Here is a 19,521-nt window from a genome sequence, read left to right on the forward strand (position 1 = left end):
TTCTGTTTTACTTTACAACTCCATTTGTCTTCTCCCTTTCACTTCTCCTCATACGATTCTTTCTTCTTCATTTTCCTTACATTATTAAAATACATTAAAAATATATTAAAAAATAATAAATCAAAACATTTAAATTAAATTATTAAAATATTTCCAAAATAAAGAATAAACTAATAAAATAAATCCTAAAATTAAAAACGTAACTCGGAGTCCGTTTAAGGAAAGAACTGATGTCAACATCCGTTTATGGAAAGAACGGATGTCAACATCCGTTTAAGGAAAGAACGGATGTCAACATCCGTTTAAGGAAAAAAACGGATGTCAACATCCGTTCTTTCCTTAAACGGATGTTGACATCCATTGAAGGATGTCACCGTTTAAAAGTTACGTTTTTTATTTTAGGGTTTTATTTGAAGGTTTATTCGAAAACACACCTTAAGGAAGCAACATACGCACTGCACCACTCCACACACTGCACCACGAGAGCGACACTGCATCACGAGAGCGACACTGCACCACGAGAGGGAGACTACTTGATAATTCTTTCCACTACCACCAACCTTTACAACTTGTAGTATCTCACCGCGACAAAAGAAAGAGATGAAGAAAAATAATGTTAAAATAAAAGAAAAATATTTTACTCATGTAGGAGGAACTAAAATAGGTTATTAGTGGAATAGGTTGTGAATGGGTAAAATTAAAAAAATTAACCCTAAAAATAAAATTTTATTTAAGGACAAAATAGTAAAGGGGAGGTGGAGGAAGAAAGGTGTGGTGGTGGAGGGAGCAACACCCATCACATAATGACATGTAAATAGTGTTAAAATATTGTAAAAATATTATTATGAGTACGGATACTTTGAGGAAAAGTATGTATTTTTAAAAGGATGGTAAAAATATGAATGGACAAAATAACTTTATTTCAAATGAGGAATTTAGGATCAAATAGCCCTTCTAAACCGTTTAATAAAATCAGAATTTTGTTTTCACCTTGATAAATAAAAATTCTTATTTGGAAAGATTTCTTTTAGAAACTTAGTTATTAGTTGTATTTAGGCTGTCATTCCCATCTCTTGAAATAATGACGGGTAACAATGTAATTTTATTAAAGGAATGAAATTTACATACTTTTCTCTATTTTCCAGGATAAAACAATAATATTCTATTTTGAAAATAGAAAAAAAAACAATTATAAGGCTAATCTTAAAAGATAAAGTAGTTTTATTTTTAATTTTTCTCTCAAACACTAAAACAATATAAAAAAAAAACTTCTAAGATGTTTTCTTTAAGAAAATATAACATGAAAAATAAGCATCAACATAAGTTATTTGATATGAGAATTCTTTACTCACATTTTTTTCACTTAAAGATTGGTGAATCAATAAATTCTTTTTCACTTAAAGACATGATCAACCAAAATTCAACCGATTTTAATAAAATACTATCATTTAAATTTTTAATATCATATACTAATCCATATTAATAAAAAAATGACACAATAACTAAATTTAAAGCTTGAATTTATTTGAATTATATATTTTGTATCTTTTAAATTTCTTAGTTTTTATAAAATATATAACTTTTTCTAATTTTTAAATAATAATTTAAACATAATTACATCCATAATTAATATATATATATATATATATATATATATATATATATATATATATAATGTATAGATATTTTCTTTTCGTATAGAACACATAAACTATAATTTTCCAGTATCTTATATATCAAGTAAATAGAGAAGACAAATAAAACATATTTTAAGATTTTTTATTTTTATTTTTTTATAATTTTTAATTATAATATTTAATAATAATTCAATTCAATTTTGTGCCTGCTTTTGCTAGTTAAAAGTAAAAGAAATATGATTAACTGTATTTTTATTTTACAAAATATTTAAAAAGTTACTTAAATTTATTAGTATTTTTACTTTTTAAGTAATAAAAGTAATAAAATATGTATGTAAGTATATAAATTAAAAACTAGCAAATATGACAACATAATTATTTAAAATAATAATAATTATTGATATTATTTTAACGTGTATTGATTTTTTAATTTTTTTAATTAATCATTGTAAATATGTTTATTATGACGTATAATTTAATTTTTTGAATTAGTGTGATTTTTATTGAATAAATATATATTTAAATTGTTTTAAAATAGTAAACTTATTTATTTTAAAAATATTTATTTTAATTATATAACTTTTAAAATTTTTAGTGAGTTATTTCCAAAAGTGTAAAAATGAATATTCATGAGTCAATATGACTGATTATCAAAAAGATATAATTTTTTTTAATGTGAAGTTAAATTATACTTTCATATTAAATGGATTTGAGTAGGGTTAGAAGTGGATTCACATGCAACCGACTTTTATTATTTTTAACATTATGAGTGTTAATTGCTTCTAATTATGGAAATTTTACTAGTATTTAAATGATTTAGATATTTAGTTGATATGTTTGTTGAATTATATAAGCCAAACACTTTAATTTTCACTTACTGTTTCGGTGGAAAGTTTTGGGACCGAGAGACTAACCTGTTGATGTGTCTGGGCTGCTCGCTCGCCTCCAAGCTCCAGCTGTCGGCCGATCGGTGTTGGCGCAAGCCGATCGGTCTCCTTTGGGATGGGGGTGGATGTACCTGCAAAAGGTACTCCGACGCTCAAGTTAGGCGTGTGATTTTGAGGAGCCTCGGCTCTTAGTTGACTGTTTAGTGAATGATTTTCACTATTGAGTATTTGAGAGTAGCGTAGAGTGAGTAATGCGTAAGTGGAACGTACCTGGCCTTTGGCCCTGGCTTTGTATTTATAATTTACCTCATGGATCTTAAGCTGATATAAGCCCAATAAAATATAAACAGAATAAGATATAAACAGATTACCTGAATATCCGGTTGGTTGTTTGTAACCACTCGGTTAATATTTTATACTATACATGCCCCCCAAGTCCGAGTTAAGCGGTCGGCTTTAGCCGTGGTTAACTATAGGACTGATGAGTTTGAGGGAGGCTGCGTTGGCGGAACTGAAAGCGTTTTACCGCTCGACCTTCAATAGTAACCGAGCGGAATTTACCGCTCGGTCTTCGACATTTGTCGAGAGGGTTTTACCTCTCGACCTTCGACAGTAACCGAGCGGGATTTACCGCTCGTCCTTCAACAGGAAACGAGAAGATTTTACCTCGCGGTCTTCGACATTTGTCGAGAGGGTTTTACCTCTCGACCTTCGACATTTAACCGAGCGGGATTTACCGCTCTTCCTTCAACAGGAATCGGGAGGAATTTACCTCTCGGTCTTCGACATTTGTCGAGAGGGTTTTACCTCTCGACCTTCGACATTTAACCGAGCGGGATTTACCGCTCGTCCTTCAATAGGAACCGAAAGGAATTTACCTCTCGGTCTTCGACATTTATCGAGAGGGTTTTACCTCTCGACCTTCGACATTTAACCGAGCGGGATTTACCGCTCGTCCTTCAATAGGAACCGAGAGGAATTTACCTCTCGGTCTTCGACATTTGTCGAGAGGGTTTTACCTCTCGACCTTCGACATTTAACCGAGCGGGATTTACCGCTCGTCCTTCAATAGGAACCGAGAGGAATTTACCTCTCGGTCTTCGACATTTGTCGAGAGGGTTTTACCTCTCGACCTTCGACATTTAACCGAACGGGATTTACCGCTCGTCCTTCAATAGGAACCGAGAGGAATTTACCTCTCGGTCTTCGACATTTGTCGAGAGGGTTTTACCTCTCGACCTTCGACATTTAACCGAGCGGGATTTACCGCTCGTCCTTCAATAGGAACCGAGAGGAATTTACCTCTCGGTCTTCGACATTTGTCGAGAGGGTTTTACCTCTCGACCTTCGACATTTAACCGAGCGGGATTTACCGCTCGTCCTTCAATAGGAAACGAGAGGAATTTACCTCTCAGTCTTCGACATTTGTCGAGAGGGTTTTACCTCTGCTTTGAGCTAGGACTGTTTCCTAGTGAACGGGATTTACCGTTCGTCGTTGAGAGGGCTTTACCTCTTGCCCGAGGGGGATTTACCGCTCGGTCTTCGACCTAGGAGTGCTTCCTAGGGAACGGGCTTTACCGTTCGACTTTGAGAGGGTTTTACCTCTGCTTTGAGCTAGGAGTGTTTCCTAGTGAACGGGATTTACCGTTCGTCGTTGAGAGGGCTTTACCTCTTGCCCGAGGGGGATTTACCGCTCGGTCTTCGACCTAGGAGTGCTTCCTAGGGAACGGGCTTTACCGTTCGACTTTGAGAGGGTTTTACCTCTGCTTTGAGCTAGGAGTGTTTCCTAGTGAACGGGATTTACCGTTCGTCGTTGAGAGGGCTTTACCTCTTGCCCGAGGGGGATTTACCGCTCGGTCTTCGACCTAGGAGTGCTTCCTAGGGAACGGGCTTTACCGTTCGACTCTGAGAGGGTTTTACCTCTGCTTTGAGCTAGGAGTGTTTCCTAGTGAACGGGATTTATCGTTCGTCGTTGAGAGGGCTTTACCTCTTGCCCGAGGGGGATTTACCGCTCGGTCTTCGACCTAGGAGTGCTTCCTAGGGAACGGGCTTTACCGTTCGACTTTGAGAGGGTTTTACCTCTGCTTTGAGCTAGGAGTGTTTCCTAGTGAACGGGATTTACCGTTCGTCGTTGAGAGGGCTTTACCTCTCTCCCGAGGGGGATTTACCGCTCGGTCTTGGACTTGATCGTTAATTATGAACTTTGCTGACGAAATTGGCAATCAGTGTTTGCAATAGGAGACTTCCCCTTCGTTAATTGAATTCCATGATACTTTAAGCATGAAGTCCGTTTATGACAAGATCTTAGTACGCACTTGCATAGTTGATGGCGTGGATTTTGATATATATTTTTTCAAGATGTTGTCTTGTTAAAATTCTCATGATGATATATATTATGGTATATAACCGTATAATAAATGATTCGGTTGCCAGATATTATGAATTGCACCGAATAAATAACATATATAATAAACAAGGTATCTAAACCGTCTTGAGATTTTATAATATTGTTGTTGATAATTATCTCTAACACAACAATTTCTTTGACTATTTTAATCATGCCAAAAAATGTTTCGGTTATAATAATTAGATAACTATATTTATAGTTATGTACTATATTATATATCATATATCGTATAATATATTATGGATTATACTATATATTTAACATAAAAATAGTTGTTATAATATCTATTCTCAATTAGAAATTTTGTGAAATATTCATATTTCAAAAAATACTTATCTTGTTGACGACGTCGCACGTAGAGATGATAATTCATCTACTGTAGTTTTTACATTGTCGAAAGTTTCTGGTGTTGATCTGAAATAGTGATGTCGAGACCGAACGCTCGTCTTGGTTTCTTGTGGTTTCTAATCATCTCTCTGGTGCTTTGTTGTTCCTCCATGCTCCTCGTGGTCATCATTGGGTTTGACGCTCGGCCCCACGGTGGGCGCCAAAATGTTTCGGTGGAAAGTTTTGGGACCGAGAGACTAACCTGTTGATGTGTCTGGGCTGCTCGCTCGCCTCCAAGCTCCAGCTGTCGGCCGATCGGTGTTGGCGCAAGCCGATCGGTCTCCTTTGGGATGGGGGTGGATGTACCTGCAAAAGGTACTCCGACGCTCAAGTTAGGCGTGTGATTTTGAGGAGCCTCGGCTCTTAGTTGACTGTTTAGTGAATGATTTTCACTATTGAGTATTTGAGAGTAGCGTAGAGTGAGTAATGCGTAAGTGAAACGTACCTGGCCTTTGGCCCTGGCTTTGTATTTATAATTTACCTCATGGATCTTAAGCTGATATAAGCCCAATAAAATATAAACAGAATAAGATATAAACAGATTACCTGAATATCCGGTTGGTTGTTTGTAACCACTCGGTTAATATTTTATACTATACACTTACTATCTATATAATAATACATTATAAAATAAGTGAACTTCAATTTTAAGGGTTATAAATAAATGGATTGAGTCAATTCAAATTAGAAAAACAAAATATGCTTTAAGTGATTCAATTTACTAACTCACTAGAATCTAGTGGATCAGGTTGGATTACATCATTTATGGTATACCAATAAGTAAGTTAGATTGAGTTTACTAATTTTTAACTTAATCTAGAAAGAATTAACTATAGTTAAATGGCTTTGACACTCTAATTATTTAAAGTTATATATTTTTATTCTTATTATTGTTTATAATTATTATATGTTTAAGGAATTATACAATTTAACTATTTTATAAAAAATATTAATTTATATATATATATATATATTATTTTCTCAAATAGTTTAAAAAATAATATATTTTGAGAAAGAAAAGTTAAATATTTTTTAGAATCTTAATTTTCAATAAATTAGAATTAGTCCCTCTTTAAAAATTTATACTAATATAGTCTCTCATCTTTAAAACAACGTTAATTTAATGATTTTAACTAAGTTTATTTAAGATTTTTTACTATTCGACATATTTTTTTTCTTCAATATTAGAAATAAACTGTTTTGTAAAAATAATTAAATCCACTCATTTATAAAGATAAAAAACTAAATATCAAAGTTTTGAAAAGAGACTAAATCCTATTTTTGTCAAAAATTAAGGGAGGAAACATATTTAACATATTTTTTTGTTCTTATTGTTATTTATAATAATTATATGTTTAAGGATTTATATAATTTAATTATTTTATAAAAATTATTAAAGTAATGTATATATATATATATATATATATTATATTATATTATGTTTAAGGATTTATCTAATTAATAGTAACATATATTTTACTTTTAAATAAATTTATTATTTATGATCAAAGTATTTAATTACTATTTTAATTATATACTATTTTGAATTTATTGAGTAAAAGTGGTGTAAATATCTCTCTTAACTTTTCCCTATGTAATGTCTATTTAGTTTTTGTTATTTAAACCAGTAGTCAAGTAATTGTATTTTCTATTATTTATGTAATTAATACTAGAAAGCATGGAACAGATCATTAAACATCTACTCACAAAGCACATATCTAAACACATCTAACAAGTATGCCGTTTGACCAAAACATACATAAAAGTTACTTTTATGCCGCTTGAGTGATGAATTGAACGACATTCTTAAATAGAAAAAAATAATTAATTCTAGATCACTTAAACAAGAACTTTGTTTCTTGAGCAACAATTTATATTACGAAAGTTATCATTTAGGTGTCATTGATCATTTAAAACTTTGTGGACCTTATAAAATAAGTGAACTTCAATTTTAAGGGTTATAAATAGATGAATTGAGTCAATTCAAATTAAAAGAATAAAATATGCTTCAATTTACTAACTCACTAGTATTTAGTGGACTAGGTTGGATAAGTAAGTTAGATTGCGTTGAGTAATTTTTAACTTAATTTATAAAGAATTAATTATAGTTAAATGACTTTCACACCCTAATTATTTAAAGTTATATATTTTATGTTTATTGTTATATATATATATATATATATTATTTTCTCAAATAGTTTAAAAAATAATGTACTTTGAGAAATAAAAATTAAATATGTTTTTAGAATCTTAATTTTAAATAAAAATTAGAATTAGTTTTTTTTGGAAATTTTAGACTAATTTAGTCCTTCATCTTTAAAACAATGTGAATTTAGTCATTTTAACTAAAAAATTTATTTAAGATTTTTTATACATATTTTTTTTCTTTAATGTTAGAAATAAATTTAACAAAGATAAAAATGACTAAATTTTTACATTTACAAAGATGAAAAATTAAATTGAATCAAAGTTTTAAAAAGGGACTAAATCTTATTTTCATAAAAAATTAAGGGATGAAAAACATATTTAACTCTTGTAATAATAACATATATTTTTGTTCTTATTGTTATTTATAATTATTATATGTTTAAGGATTTATAATTTACTTATTTTATAAAAATGATTAAAGTAATATATATATATATATATATAATGTTTAAGGATTTATCTAATTAATAATAACATATATTTTACTTTTAAACAAATTTATTATTTATGGTAAAAGTATTTAATTACTATTTTAATTATATGCTATTTTGAATTTATTGAGTAAAGTGGTGCAAAAATCTCTCTTGACTTTTCCTATGTTGTATATATTTAGTTTTTGTTATTTAAACTAGTAGTCAAGTAAATGTATTTTCTATTATTTATGTAATTAAAACTAGAAAGCATGGAACAGATCATATTAGGCACCTAACTCATTTCATTTAAGTCAAATGTAGCATATTCAATTCACTCCATTCACATATTTAAAATGTAAATTTCAAGATAAAACAATTACATCATTAAACATCTACTCACAAAGCACATATCTAAATATATCTAACAAGTAGGCCGTTTGACCAAAACATACATAAAAGTTACTTTTATGCCGCTTGAGTGATTAATTGAACGACATCATAAATAGAAAAAATTAATTAATTCTAAATAAGAACTTTCTTTCTTGAGCTACACTTTATATTACGCAAGTTATCATTTAGGTGATAAAAGTCATTGATCATACTAAACTTTATGGAACTTATAAATAAAAAATTAAAAAAATTAATATGACACTTCTCTCGTTCATCAAGTCACAATTTAAAGTCTCTTTTAAATATGATTTTAGTTCCTAAACTATTGGCGGTTTCTGGTTTTAGTCCCTCTTTCAAAATAAGGTACAATTTGGTCCTCATTCTTTTCGAAACTTTGGTTTTAATCCTCTAAAACTAACACCGTTAAAAATTAGCTGACGTGGCTAACGGTAGACTGACACACTATTTTTTTTTCAAGTGTTTCTCATCATTTCTCCCTCTCTCTCTCCCTTCCATCTTCCACCCAACTTCATCTTTCACAGCATCTCCGATCACATCTCTAGTTTCTTCCTCATGGCAATCCCTTTCTCTGTCTCCTCCATCACCAAATAATTTTCTCCCCAATATCATCACAGAAAGCAATTTTCTACTTCATTTTCCCCTTCCTCTTTAAGATCTGCATTCTTTTATTTTCGATCTATTTTATGTTTTATTATTAAGCTTAATAATTCCCTCTTTTTTGTTTATCTTTCTATAATTTTCTTCTTTATAGATGTAGAATTTATCTGTCTGTATCTATAGATCTTGGATGTGTAGGTTAAGTGAATGAATCATAGCCTAGAAAGGACAATCGTTTGTTTTATCTCTATTTTCTTTTAGAAATCTTTTTTGGAAACAATTTTAAGATCTTGATAGATTTTGGATGGGATTTGCTGAGTACATGAAATTATATTGGAGAACACTTTTGAAATCTGAGAAATGAGAAGGGAATCAACCGTACCCGAGTTTTGTTTTTTTTTTCTTTCTAATTTCTGTCACTGCTGATGTGATTTTTGTTTAAATGTTGATAGGTAACTGTTTGAAGTGCAGCGATGGCGGATGGATTGCATTCACGGCATCCATCTGTAGTTCAGAAGTTATCTGGACAGTCTTACTTTATGTCCAGGCTTGCTCCTAATCACTTCGGAAACATTTCTACCAGCGGTAGTTACTTCAATGGAGGCGTGCAGTCTCTGGGTTTGGTTCCAGTCACAGCACATGCGCCAGCTGAGAAAGGGGTGGCTGGATTTTTGGTGGATTTCCTCATGGGAGGAGTGTCAGCTGCTGTGTCCAAGACGACTGCATCACACTTAACTTCATCACTTGAAAAAAAAAATAGTGTGTCGGTCTATCTTAGCCACGTCAGTTAATTTTTAACGGTGTTAGTTTTAGAGGACTAAAACTAAAGTTTCGAAAAGAATGAGAACTAAATTGTATCTTATTTTGAAAGAGGGACTAAAACCAGAAAGAATCAATAGTTTAAAGACTAAAAACATATTTAACCCTTTTCAAAAAGGTTTTTTTACAACATTCTTTTGACCATACATAATACGATTACACATCAAAGAAATTATTTTACAACCTTGATTTCTACTAATATCTTTTTGAAATGCATTACAATCCTTTTCTTCACCCATCTATATGTCCCAAAAACTTAGGTGATTTCATACACTACTTTTGATTTTCAGTTATTTTTTCAACTCTTAAAATTTTCTCTTGGTGATACAATACAATTCAAATCAGTCACGTGTCGCTGTTAATACTTAAAAGATCCAAAGAAAGTTTTGTTGTCTCAACAGAATTAACTCGACGAAGCAGACACCCAATCCCATCAACCCATTTTTGCTTGTGGAATTTCCCGTCACACTTAAACTCTAGAAGACCTTGTGCAGTTTTCAGGCCAAAGTAGAACTCTTCTGAGCTTCTCCTTTCTTTTCTGTATGGCCACGCTCCATCTTTGTCACAAATTCCATAAACCACACCTATATAATAATGTATGCAATCAAAGTTAGACTAACTCCAAAAACAGAGACAACTGGGTAAAAAATAGAATTTTTAACTCCAAAAACAGAGACAACTGCGTAAAAAATAGAACTTTTTATGTCCAAATGGAATACAAAAAGTAAACAAGTTTCGTAATGCCAATAGATGTTTGGATTAAGGTGGTGGGTATGCACATGTCAGAGTTTTTAACTAATGCTCACATTTATTCTTTTTGGAGAAGGCTCCTCCAACGTGCTTGCTCTTGATCTTGATTTTGACCTGAGTAAAAGAATAAAAAATTCCGTCTTTAGTATCAGTATTGTGTCTGAAAACTTCATCACATGAATATTTGTTAGCAGGAATTTTAATTCGGTATACCTGACACTTCTTGTTGATGTAGACAGAAACATGCTTCCATCGTAATACACCTGAAAGAGTTAATCAAAGCAGCCTTAAAAATAGTGATAAGCAATTTCCTGTTATTTATTGGTTTGTACTTTTGGCTCTTTATTGTCAGAATTTGACTATAATGTAAAGTGTCTTTGTTGTTATCACCTTTCCGTGTGAGCTGCAACAAATCTCCCTCGCATGGAGGATGATGTTCACACATTTGACCATCAAAAGAATGAAACCAATGAGGTTGTGGTAGAAGTACTCTGTCATAGGGACTTATAGATGCAGTCCTTTTTGCTTCGTTTGGCATTCTTGCTCTTAGAGCTGCTTCTCCTCTCAAAGCTTTTTTTGCAAAGAAAAAAAAATGCTGGTAATCAATGATCAACAGCTCGTACAAATCTTAAAAATCACTTTCCAAAATTGGTAAGAATAAAGATGAACACCCCAATGTTGGGATGATTCAGAGACTGTTCATATTTTCACATATTCAAAGACCAGAACCGCTTGATAAACACTGGAAGACTCAAATTTCTCATAAGGCTGATAAAATTTAAAAAGAAAAATACTTTTGCAAAATAAGTTTAAACCCAGTACGAATTAAGCAAATACCTGTTGCAGCTGCAGCTGTAAGAGTCATAAGATCACCAGGGGTTTGAATATCAACAGCAGATTTTACAGTAGAAGCCACATGATCATGATCAGCTCCAGCTTGTTCAGCCATTTCAATGCAATGTGATGCCATGAGTTGTGTGGCGGAAGCCAGAGCAAGGTTCAACTTTGAGTGAGAGCCATTAGAGTTTTCTGCTGCAGCAACAGCAGCCAAGGCCGAAGCTAACCCAGCAATGGACACGGCAGAATGCAAACGGGCATTTTCTAACCGTGCTCGATCTTTCTTCTTTACAGCAACATTAGTGTTCCCATGATGTCTCTGATGAAACCATTTTCCTATGGTTCCCATCTTTCTAGGAGAAGGTATGATCTTACCTGTCTGCAAAAGTAAGAGTAGAAAAATTAGAGCTTGTACAGAATAGGCCGGCCAAAACACAGTACAGTACATTTTTTCACACACTTCAGAAGACAAACAGAATTGTTAGGAGCGACAAAATTTTCTTCCACTGATTGATCCACATGTTCTCGGTGTATGTGAACGTATAATCAGAGATAGTAGGTAGTTTTGAAAACATAATTTTTTGTATTAAACAACTATCATTCAGAGTTTTATCAGATTATGAGATTCATGAAGAATTAATGCAAAACGGGCATAGCATGATGCATGTGAAGAGGTATGACTTACTATTAATTGAGGTGCGAAAATAGCTTCTGGCAAGGTGGTTTGATTCTCTTCATGGAATGAGTGCTTCTGTTTTTCCAGAAGAGCCTTTGAAATTTCTGCAGCAGAGAGACTCCATGACCTGGATAAGAACTCCATGGGCTCATGTGGGGTAGGTGGCTGAGGTATGGATGGTAACGATGGGACCAGTTTGAGTTCATCATTTTCTTGCACATCCTCTAATTCTAACCCATGCCATGAAGCAATTTTGCAAGGTGGAAAATAAGCACCATCCATTTTCGTTTCTACTTTTTTTATCAATCTACCTTTAGTTCTGAATGTCAAACTCAAGAACTTGGATTACATAGGCAGATAACTAACTAACACACGACCCGAAAAGCACATAAAAGAAGGTTAGTTCGAACTTGTGATTGACACACATGTATTGGGGTTCCCTGAGAGCTGAAAAAGGTAAAGGTAAAAGTTTGGTGTGATTTGAAAGAACCCGCTGAGAAGTTGCTTATGGAAACGACCGCTGAGAAGTACTTCCAACATCCTTTGCAGACCGTGCCTGATGTTCCAAACCCATCAATGAATATTGATCAACGAAAAGAAGAGAAAGACCACAACAAAACATTCTAACAAGCTTCAAACTTTGGAAGACACAAAACGAAAAAGAAAACCCAATTAAGTCCCTCAGAAACTTCAAAAGGCTGAACCCAGAATATATAATAATCCGATTTCTTAAAGTAATTTAAAAAAACAAGTACCCGCTTTACAGAGGTTGCAACCTTAACAGCAGCTTTTGAGTTTTGACCAAGCTTTTGCGACCAAGTTGAGTCTGAATAGATTACATGAACACTAATACGAGCCTTGTGCTTTGTACCACCATGAATTCAGGTCGAAGTTGATTAAAGAATCGGGGACAAACCGGTATTCACGAAGCTCAAAAACAAAGCACACTATAAATTTAACAAGACATATTCCCGAATAACCGGACATTGGTTCGTAGGAGCCATGCACAACCCTGTTGTCGATGAGAACACATTTTGATTGGTAATATTATTTATTAATATTATTTTAGAGTATTGTCACATAAGATTTGGTGATAGAAGGAATATTAAGATGTGTTGTTGAAAATAGGAATAAAGTGGTTGCAGCGCAGGAGCAGAGTCTATGAATATGATGACACTCCATGGACCTTAGCCTAGACCGCGGTGGGTGGGGCTTCATAGTAACCTTTGCAATTACTTACCAGATGAAATTACTTTTAACATTAATACCATATATGATATTTCCACATTTCTGTTTTTAGATTATTCTTTTCATTATCACTTTAAAATTATTAAGGTACGGGAGCAGTGTACAAAATAAAGAAAGAAAGACTTTTATAAATTAGGTCACTGCACATTTTTTTTAATTCTACCAGATTATTTAATTTTCCATAAGACCATAAATGAGGGAAAAAACTCTTTCCAGAAATCATTTTAACATGAAGTCTATGGATAGGTGGTCCACCATCTTTAGATTAATCTTACCTTCAAAGCTTATATATACTTCCTTTATTTTGTACTATGTTATCTCTTTCTACTCTCTCTACTTGGGTGTGTAAGATTTTTCATTTTCATATTAAAATTTTGTGTATTAATGTGGCTAATGTTTGTTGAAAATATTGACTAATTTTTTATAATAAGATGTTTTCTTTTAATTATGATATTTTTTTATTTATAAAATTCAAATTCTGAGATTTTGTTTAAGTGATTTGAGCTCAGTTTTACCCGGAGTAATGACATATTCACAATAAATAAAAATTAAATTCTTTAAATTTCTCTAACCATTAAACTTCGATAAGTTACAAAATAATGTACATAAAAGGCAGAATATGAAGAGTTCAAGAAAACGAGAGATGAGGAGAAAATAAAGAAAAAAATAATTTCATTCATATAAAATTTATCCAGTTGAAAACTGCCTTAGTAGTGAGGATGCTATTGAATAATTGGTTATTAGACAAGTCTCTATTAGATATTATTGTATCATTTTATGTTTTAAAAGTAATGTTAATGTTAAGGACTTTATTTTCTAATTTTTAATTATGTTTCAGTGCATGTCTTAACAAAAGTGCTACAATATTGAAGTACAATAATATGTTGTATATATTGTCCTTCTATTTCTTTGACTTCTATTATTATATTGAATTATGGTATTAAGAATTTTTATTAGGAGAGATCTACGAGTCTGAATAACTAAAACATAATAATAATAATAATAATAATAATAATAATAATATAATATAACAATAAAACAATAATATAAAATAATATCATATCCCCATAAAAAAATTATATTCATGTACATTCGATTATTAGAGATAGATATAACAGGAGTTCATGAATACGTGGTAGTCTTGCAATGGTAAATCACAAAGAAATGGAGAGATAAGAAAAGATGATTTTTTTTTTCTATTTTGCCGTTTGAAAAAGAAATAATTGATTTCAAGTTTGCTATTCAGATTTTAGACTATATTTCAATTCAGATCAAGGACATGAAAAAACCATATATGAGAAAATAGACATAAATTAGCTAAGATTTTTAAACAACTTACAATATACCAAAAATGAGTTATACTATGATACAATATAGTTATGATAAAATGTCCTAGCTATTGAATATTTTATCAAATGTCTTAATTTAAATTTCTTATAAATTTAGGTATTTTTTATTTTGTGATATTCTAATTTTAAAAACTTATTATTGAAAAATAAGATATTACAAATTGACAGACAAAGCAAATTGTCAGAATATATATATATATATATATATATATATATATATATATATATATCTAAAATAATAATTATAATAATAAAATATATCTAAAGCAGTTAAAAAAATTACTAGACTATAATTAAGGAGAATATCCTATAGATTGTCGTCCTCCATCAAATATGCTTTAACACTTTCTCATCCTTTACTCACACGAATATGATGATTATTGTAAAAGAAAGAAACACAGAGACAAAACGTACAAAAAAAAATGGTAAGCTAATATGTAAAAAGAGTTTAAAAAAAACAAACATATAAATATTATCATATATCACTCATTCATAAAAACAACCATATCACATATGAAGACTTTTACTAGACTCAATTATCCAGATACATGTATTGATAAAAACTCTAACGAGTTATGCATTTGTGTTGACGTTTACTATTTTGCAGAGTCATTGCCAATAAGTTTCACTTTACCACAAACAAGGTTAATCCATTAACATCATTGACCAAGGTAAAGCCCCTGAACTAGGACCTCTTACACCTCTCACCACATATTTCACTCTTCTTTATTTGAGAATAGATAGTTATTAGAGCGACAAGATAATTCTTAATATTGAATTCATATATCAATACATACACTAAAGAAACGTCACCGTAGAATCCCCCTACAAGATTCTTAGAATTACGCCACACACATAGAAGGCTCATATCCATTAACAAACATATAATCATCTCCATTTCATACATCATTATTCGCATGCATATCTATCCATAAATCTATCGATCATTTCCATAATAACTTCATAAATCAACAATTATTTCAACTTTCACATCATCATACCTGCATAAAACATAATAATGTTAAACATACATAAAGTCCATTGCGAATTCATTTCAAACGGTCAAAGAAAAAGATAATTCAAACATAAACATTGGCGCTCAACGTCAGACCTCTCACAAAAAGTGATGCTCAACGACAGTCATGACCCTCAACACCATTCTTTTTGCGAAAAGTTGTGCTCAACGAAAATTTATAGTGCTTAATGTATTGGAGTAAAATGCTCCATACCTGTAGTACAAGGATGGTGCTCAGTGACACCTTAACACCACTTAACACCAAACCATTTGTAGAATTAGACACTCAGCGCCACCCTGACACCGCTCAAAGTTATCCCATCTGTAAACGTAGAACGCTCAGCATCACCCTGGCATCACTCGGTGCTATATAAGATATCATATCTATATTTTGTACTTTTTAAGAGAACATATACTTGTTCAATTAATCAAATTTTTACTATTTTCTTAGTGAACTAGTTTAAAACAATTTTAAATATTAAAACTCGTACCATTTGACCAATTACTTAAATTATAACTCTCTTAAACATACAAAATCAAATCCAAACCAACAGGTTCACAAACTAAACATTCTAACCAAAATTGTCAATTTATCAAAGTTCACCATACAACAAAATCATGCAATTTATGAGCCTAACTACAATTCAACAAGTCATACTCAACACATAATTCAATCATCCAATCAATTCACCATACAATCATATAATTCTATATTTCAAGGTATACATAACTTAAAATAGTGCAATTAGTTTCCCTTACTCAAGAGATAAATGAATTTGCTCTAAGAAATTCCAAATACCTTCCAACTCACATGATGTCCTATCTATACCTAGAAAAACATGATCAGAACACACTATTAAAATCACCGATTAGTAGAGACTCGTATAGAAAACTCAAACATTACATGCGAGCCAAAAAGATTCACATGCAAGAAAAAAAGACACAAACAAAGAAAAAGAGTTGAAACTCAACTTACGTGAACGAAGAAACTGATGAGTCCAAATTGAAAAACTTAATGTAAGGATCAATCCTACCATAACGGTTTTTCTTCTTTGAATCAAACGAACAGAGAAGAATAACCTTTAGAAAAAAAGTCAAGCAACTCCAGAAGAATTGTTTATAGAAAAATTGTGTATTTTAAAATAATGAAACTCGTTCACAACAAAACTATTTATATTAAAATATTTTAATATTAAAATAATTGAGTTTTACTGTTTTTAAACTACCATAATTTCTAAAATACTCTTTTTTAGTTCTTTACAAATTAAATTTTCATAATTTTTTTTATAAATTGAGTATTAAAAGATTTGTATTTATTTAAATTTATTTTATTAATTAAATTATATCAGTGTTCTCTTATTTCTTTATCTTTAAGATTTTGTTATTAATAAAACAATACATATTTTGATTCTAGAAATAGATAGAGTACCATGTTAGCTGGAAATGATTATATAATTTTCTCTAAAACCGATTGATGAGTCTAATTGTAAATAAAAGATATTCTTTTAATTTTAATTATATTAATATATTAATATAATTATAAATAAATATTCATATATCTTATAAATAATATCTGTTTACCTTTTACAACATAATAATTATTTTATAAAATAAAATAATTCTCAAATCTATAAATGGGATAAAGAATGTTAAATATAAATTTAAATCACAATTCTTCCTTTACATCTAATTTAACTCTATGAACTTTCCCCTTTACTCTGTTAGGCAAAAATTATTCTAAGATGTACACTGTTTTTTTAGCATGAATTATACATTTTCTTTAATAAGATGGGTTGAAAAACTTATTTTAAATGATTTTTTGTTGAAAAATTGTCGTATAGGATGTAAAATGTTCTAAATGTTTGTTTCTAGAGTATTATTTATTCTTATCCTTAGTTCCTTACGTTTCAGGTTCCGATAATAATAATAGAATAAATACAAAATCACTTATCACCTTATCTCATATTTATATTTATATTTATAAATTTTAATAAGAGTATTTATCAGTAACAACTTAATTACAATTCAATTAAAAATAATCATCACGAGATAATTTCTTTATCTCACAAATAACTCAATTCATTTTATCTTAGTAATATTTAAGCGTCTGATTTGTCTATATTCGAGAATTCATACTATACACAAAGTAAGATGAAATAAGTAAATAAAAAGATCTAAAATAGTGAATTACATGAGTAACCTGGAGTGATATACATAGAGGTGTGGGTTGTTTTGCATATATAAGCTTTGGAAAAGGCAGCTAGCAATTAGGCAGATACATAATAGATCATGTGAGTGTGTCTTTGTATTGGGAACAGTTGCATGTCCACGACACATATCTCATACCAAAAATTGAAGGTTACTCATAACCAACCTTACATCCGTCCATAAACTTCAACCTCATAATCTCAAGACATCCCCACTTTCCATTTCTGACACAACAAAAAAGCAGAAGCGGCCCCATGCATTATTCAACCAGACTATGGAATTGCCCATGATTTGACGCATGCATGTATACATCTAATGCTACAAAATATATACTCATCTGGGAAAAAACTTTCAATCTTCCATGTCAGGTGGAACAAATTACTGATATCATTTTCCATGCATCAACTCACCTTTTTCTTTCAACCAAATCACAACCGGTGCATATATATATATATATACACACCAACTATTATAAAAAAACAATATCTTGTTCATTTATGCCAAATTGAATGTCTAGCCATTTTAAATTCGAGGTATACAACATTCATTTTATTAATATCATGTATTTTCTATGAATGTTTTTGGAAATATTCGTTGCGAATATGGGAGGGACTTGAGTGGTTCATGATGCCTTGTTCGTAGTCTTCCTGCTACTAAATATGCCTTTTTTTTACATGTCTTGTCTTTATTTCCATATCCGTATTAATATATATTTTGTCATTATCCTATTTTTAAAATGTTAAAGTCTCTGCTCTTCCTTCTAAAAGGTACAAATTTGGATAATATAATTTTTATTAGACACAACACTAAAATTTTGGAGTCTTCATCAATAATTCAATATTGTGTTTCCACCTAAGGATTTTGGTCACCTTACACTACTTCTTAAATAAGTATAAAAGTTCAAAGAGACACAATTAATATGTACTTGGAACACTCATAAAAAACATTATAAGAAAATTCAATAAAGAAAATGTTTCGTCTTACCCAACATTTATAATGACCGGTAAATAATTTATTGTTGAAGAAAGGAAATTATACTACTTAACCATGTTCGGACAAGCTATTGACATGAGATTCTCATTAAATAAGCTGGATTGGGCAAAAATAACTGATCTGTATTGTATTATAGTTAACTATATTATATTATACTTAAAAAAACTGATCCACTTTTACTAAAAGTTCAGTATACTATTTTATGGTTTAGTTTTTAAAAACTGAACTTATAACAGTGTTGGTTCAGTTAACTATGAGAATTGTATCTACTCTTTTCTCTTTTCTAGTTCCCGTTCAATTGCTCCGTCTTACTAAGAGAACGTTATTTAATAATAAAATATTAATAAAAGAAACCGTTCAAATAAAAAGTTAATAATGAATTTTTTAAGACAAAATTTTTTTATCACAAATTTTTATATTTTTTTATCAATAAACATAGATTACTTTTTAAATAATATTATTTTAAGTAATAAAAGTAAAATATATTTTTTTTAAATTTAATTTTATTAAATGATTAAGTAATATAAATCATAAAAAAAAGACTATATAAAAAAAATAATACTTTAAATATATTATATTCTTTAACATATTATTAAATATGTAAAAATATGTTAAAAAAACTTTTAATGATATTAAAATGTGTGTAAGCGCACACACTAAAATAACTATTTATTTTAAA

General features: G+C 30.6%; 1 protein-coding gene across 2 annotated transcripts; it reads right to left on the reverse strand.

Annotated features, from left to right (window-relative positions):
* Positions 1-10,096: 10,096 nt before the first annotated feature.
* Positions 10,097-13,165, reverse strand: LOC108335583 (VAN3-binding protein). 2 transcript variants are annotated; one of them, XM_017571623.2, is made up of 7 exons: positions 12,806-13,165; positions 12,039-12,585; positions 11,354-11,732; positions 10,907-11,086; positions 10,730-10,779; positions 10,573-10,630; positions 10,097-10,350 (listed from the first exon to the last, which is right to left on the reverse strand). In XM_017571623.2, the coding sequence occupies exons 2-7, from the start codon at positions 12,309-12,311 to the stop codon at positions 10,112-10,114; spliced, it is 1,179 nt and encodes a 392-aa protein (XP_017427112.1). In that variant the 5' UTR covers positions 12,312-12,585; positions 12,806-13,165; the 3' UTR covers positions 10,097-10,111. The 2 variants fall into 2 exon arrangements, with proteins under 2 accessions (XP_017427112.1, XP_017427107.1); XM_017571618.2 differs by having other exon boundaries at positions 12,785-13,165.
* Between the last annotated feature and the right edge of the window lie 6,356 nt (positions 13,166-19,521).

The sequence above is a fragment of the Vigna angularis genome, chromosome 1 (genome assembly GCF_016808095.1).
Source record: "Vigna angularis cultivar LongXiaoDou No.4 chromosome 1, ASM1680809v1, whole genome shotgun sequence".
Taxonomy (NCBI): Eukaryota; Viridiplantae; Streptophyta; class Magnoliopsida; order Fabales; family Fabaceae; genus Vigna; species Vigna angularis.

Excerpts from the sequence above, each read along its gene's own strand:
- LOC108335583 (XM_017571623.2), bottom strand. The coding sequence starts at position 12,311 with ATGGATGGTGCTTATTTTCCACCTTGCAAAATTGCTTCATGGCATGGG. Across the intron at positions 11,087-11,353 it reads TACAGCTGCAGCTGCAACAG|CTTTGAGAGGAGAAGCAGCT; the intron begins GTATTTGCTTAA and ends TTGCAAAAAAAG. Across the intron at positions 10,780-10,906 it reads GTTGCAGCTCACACGGAAAG|GTGTATTACGATGGAAGCAT; the intron begins GTGATAACAACA and ends TAACTCTTTCAG.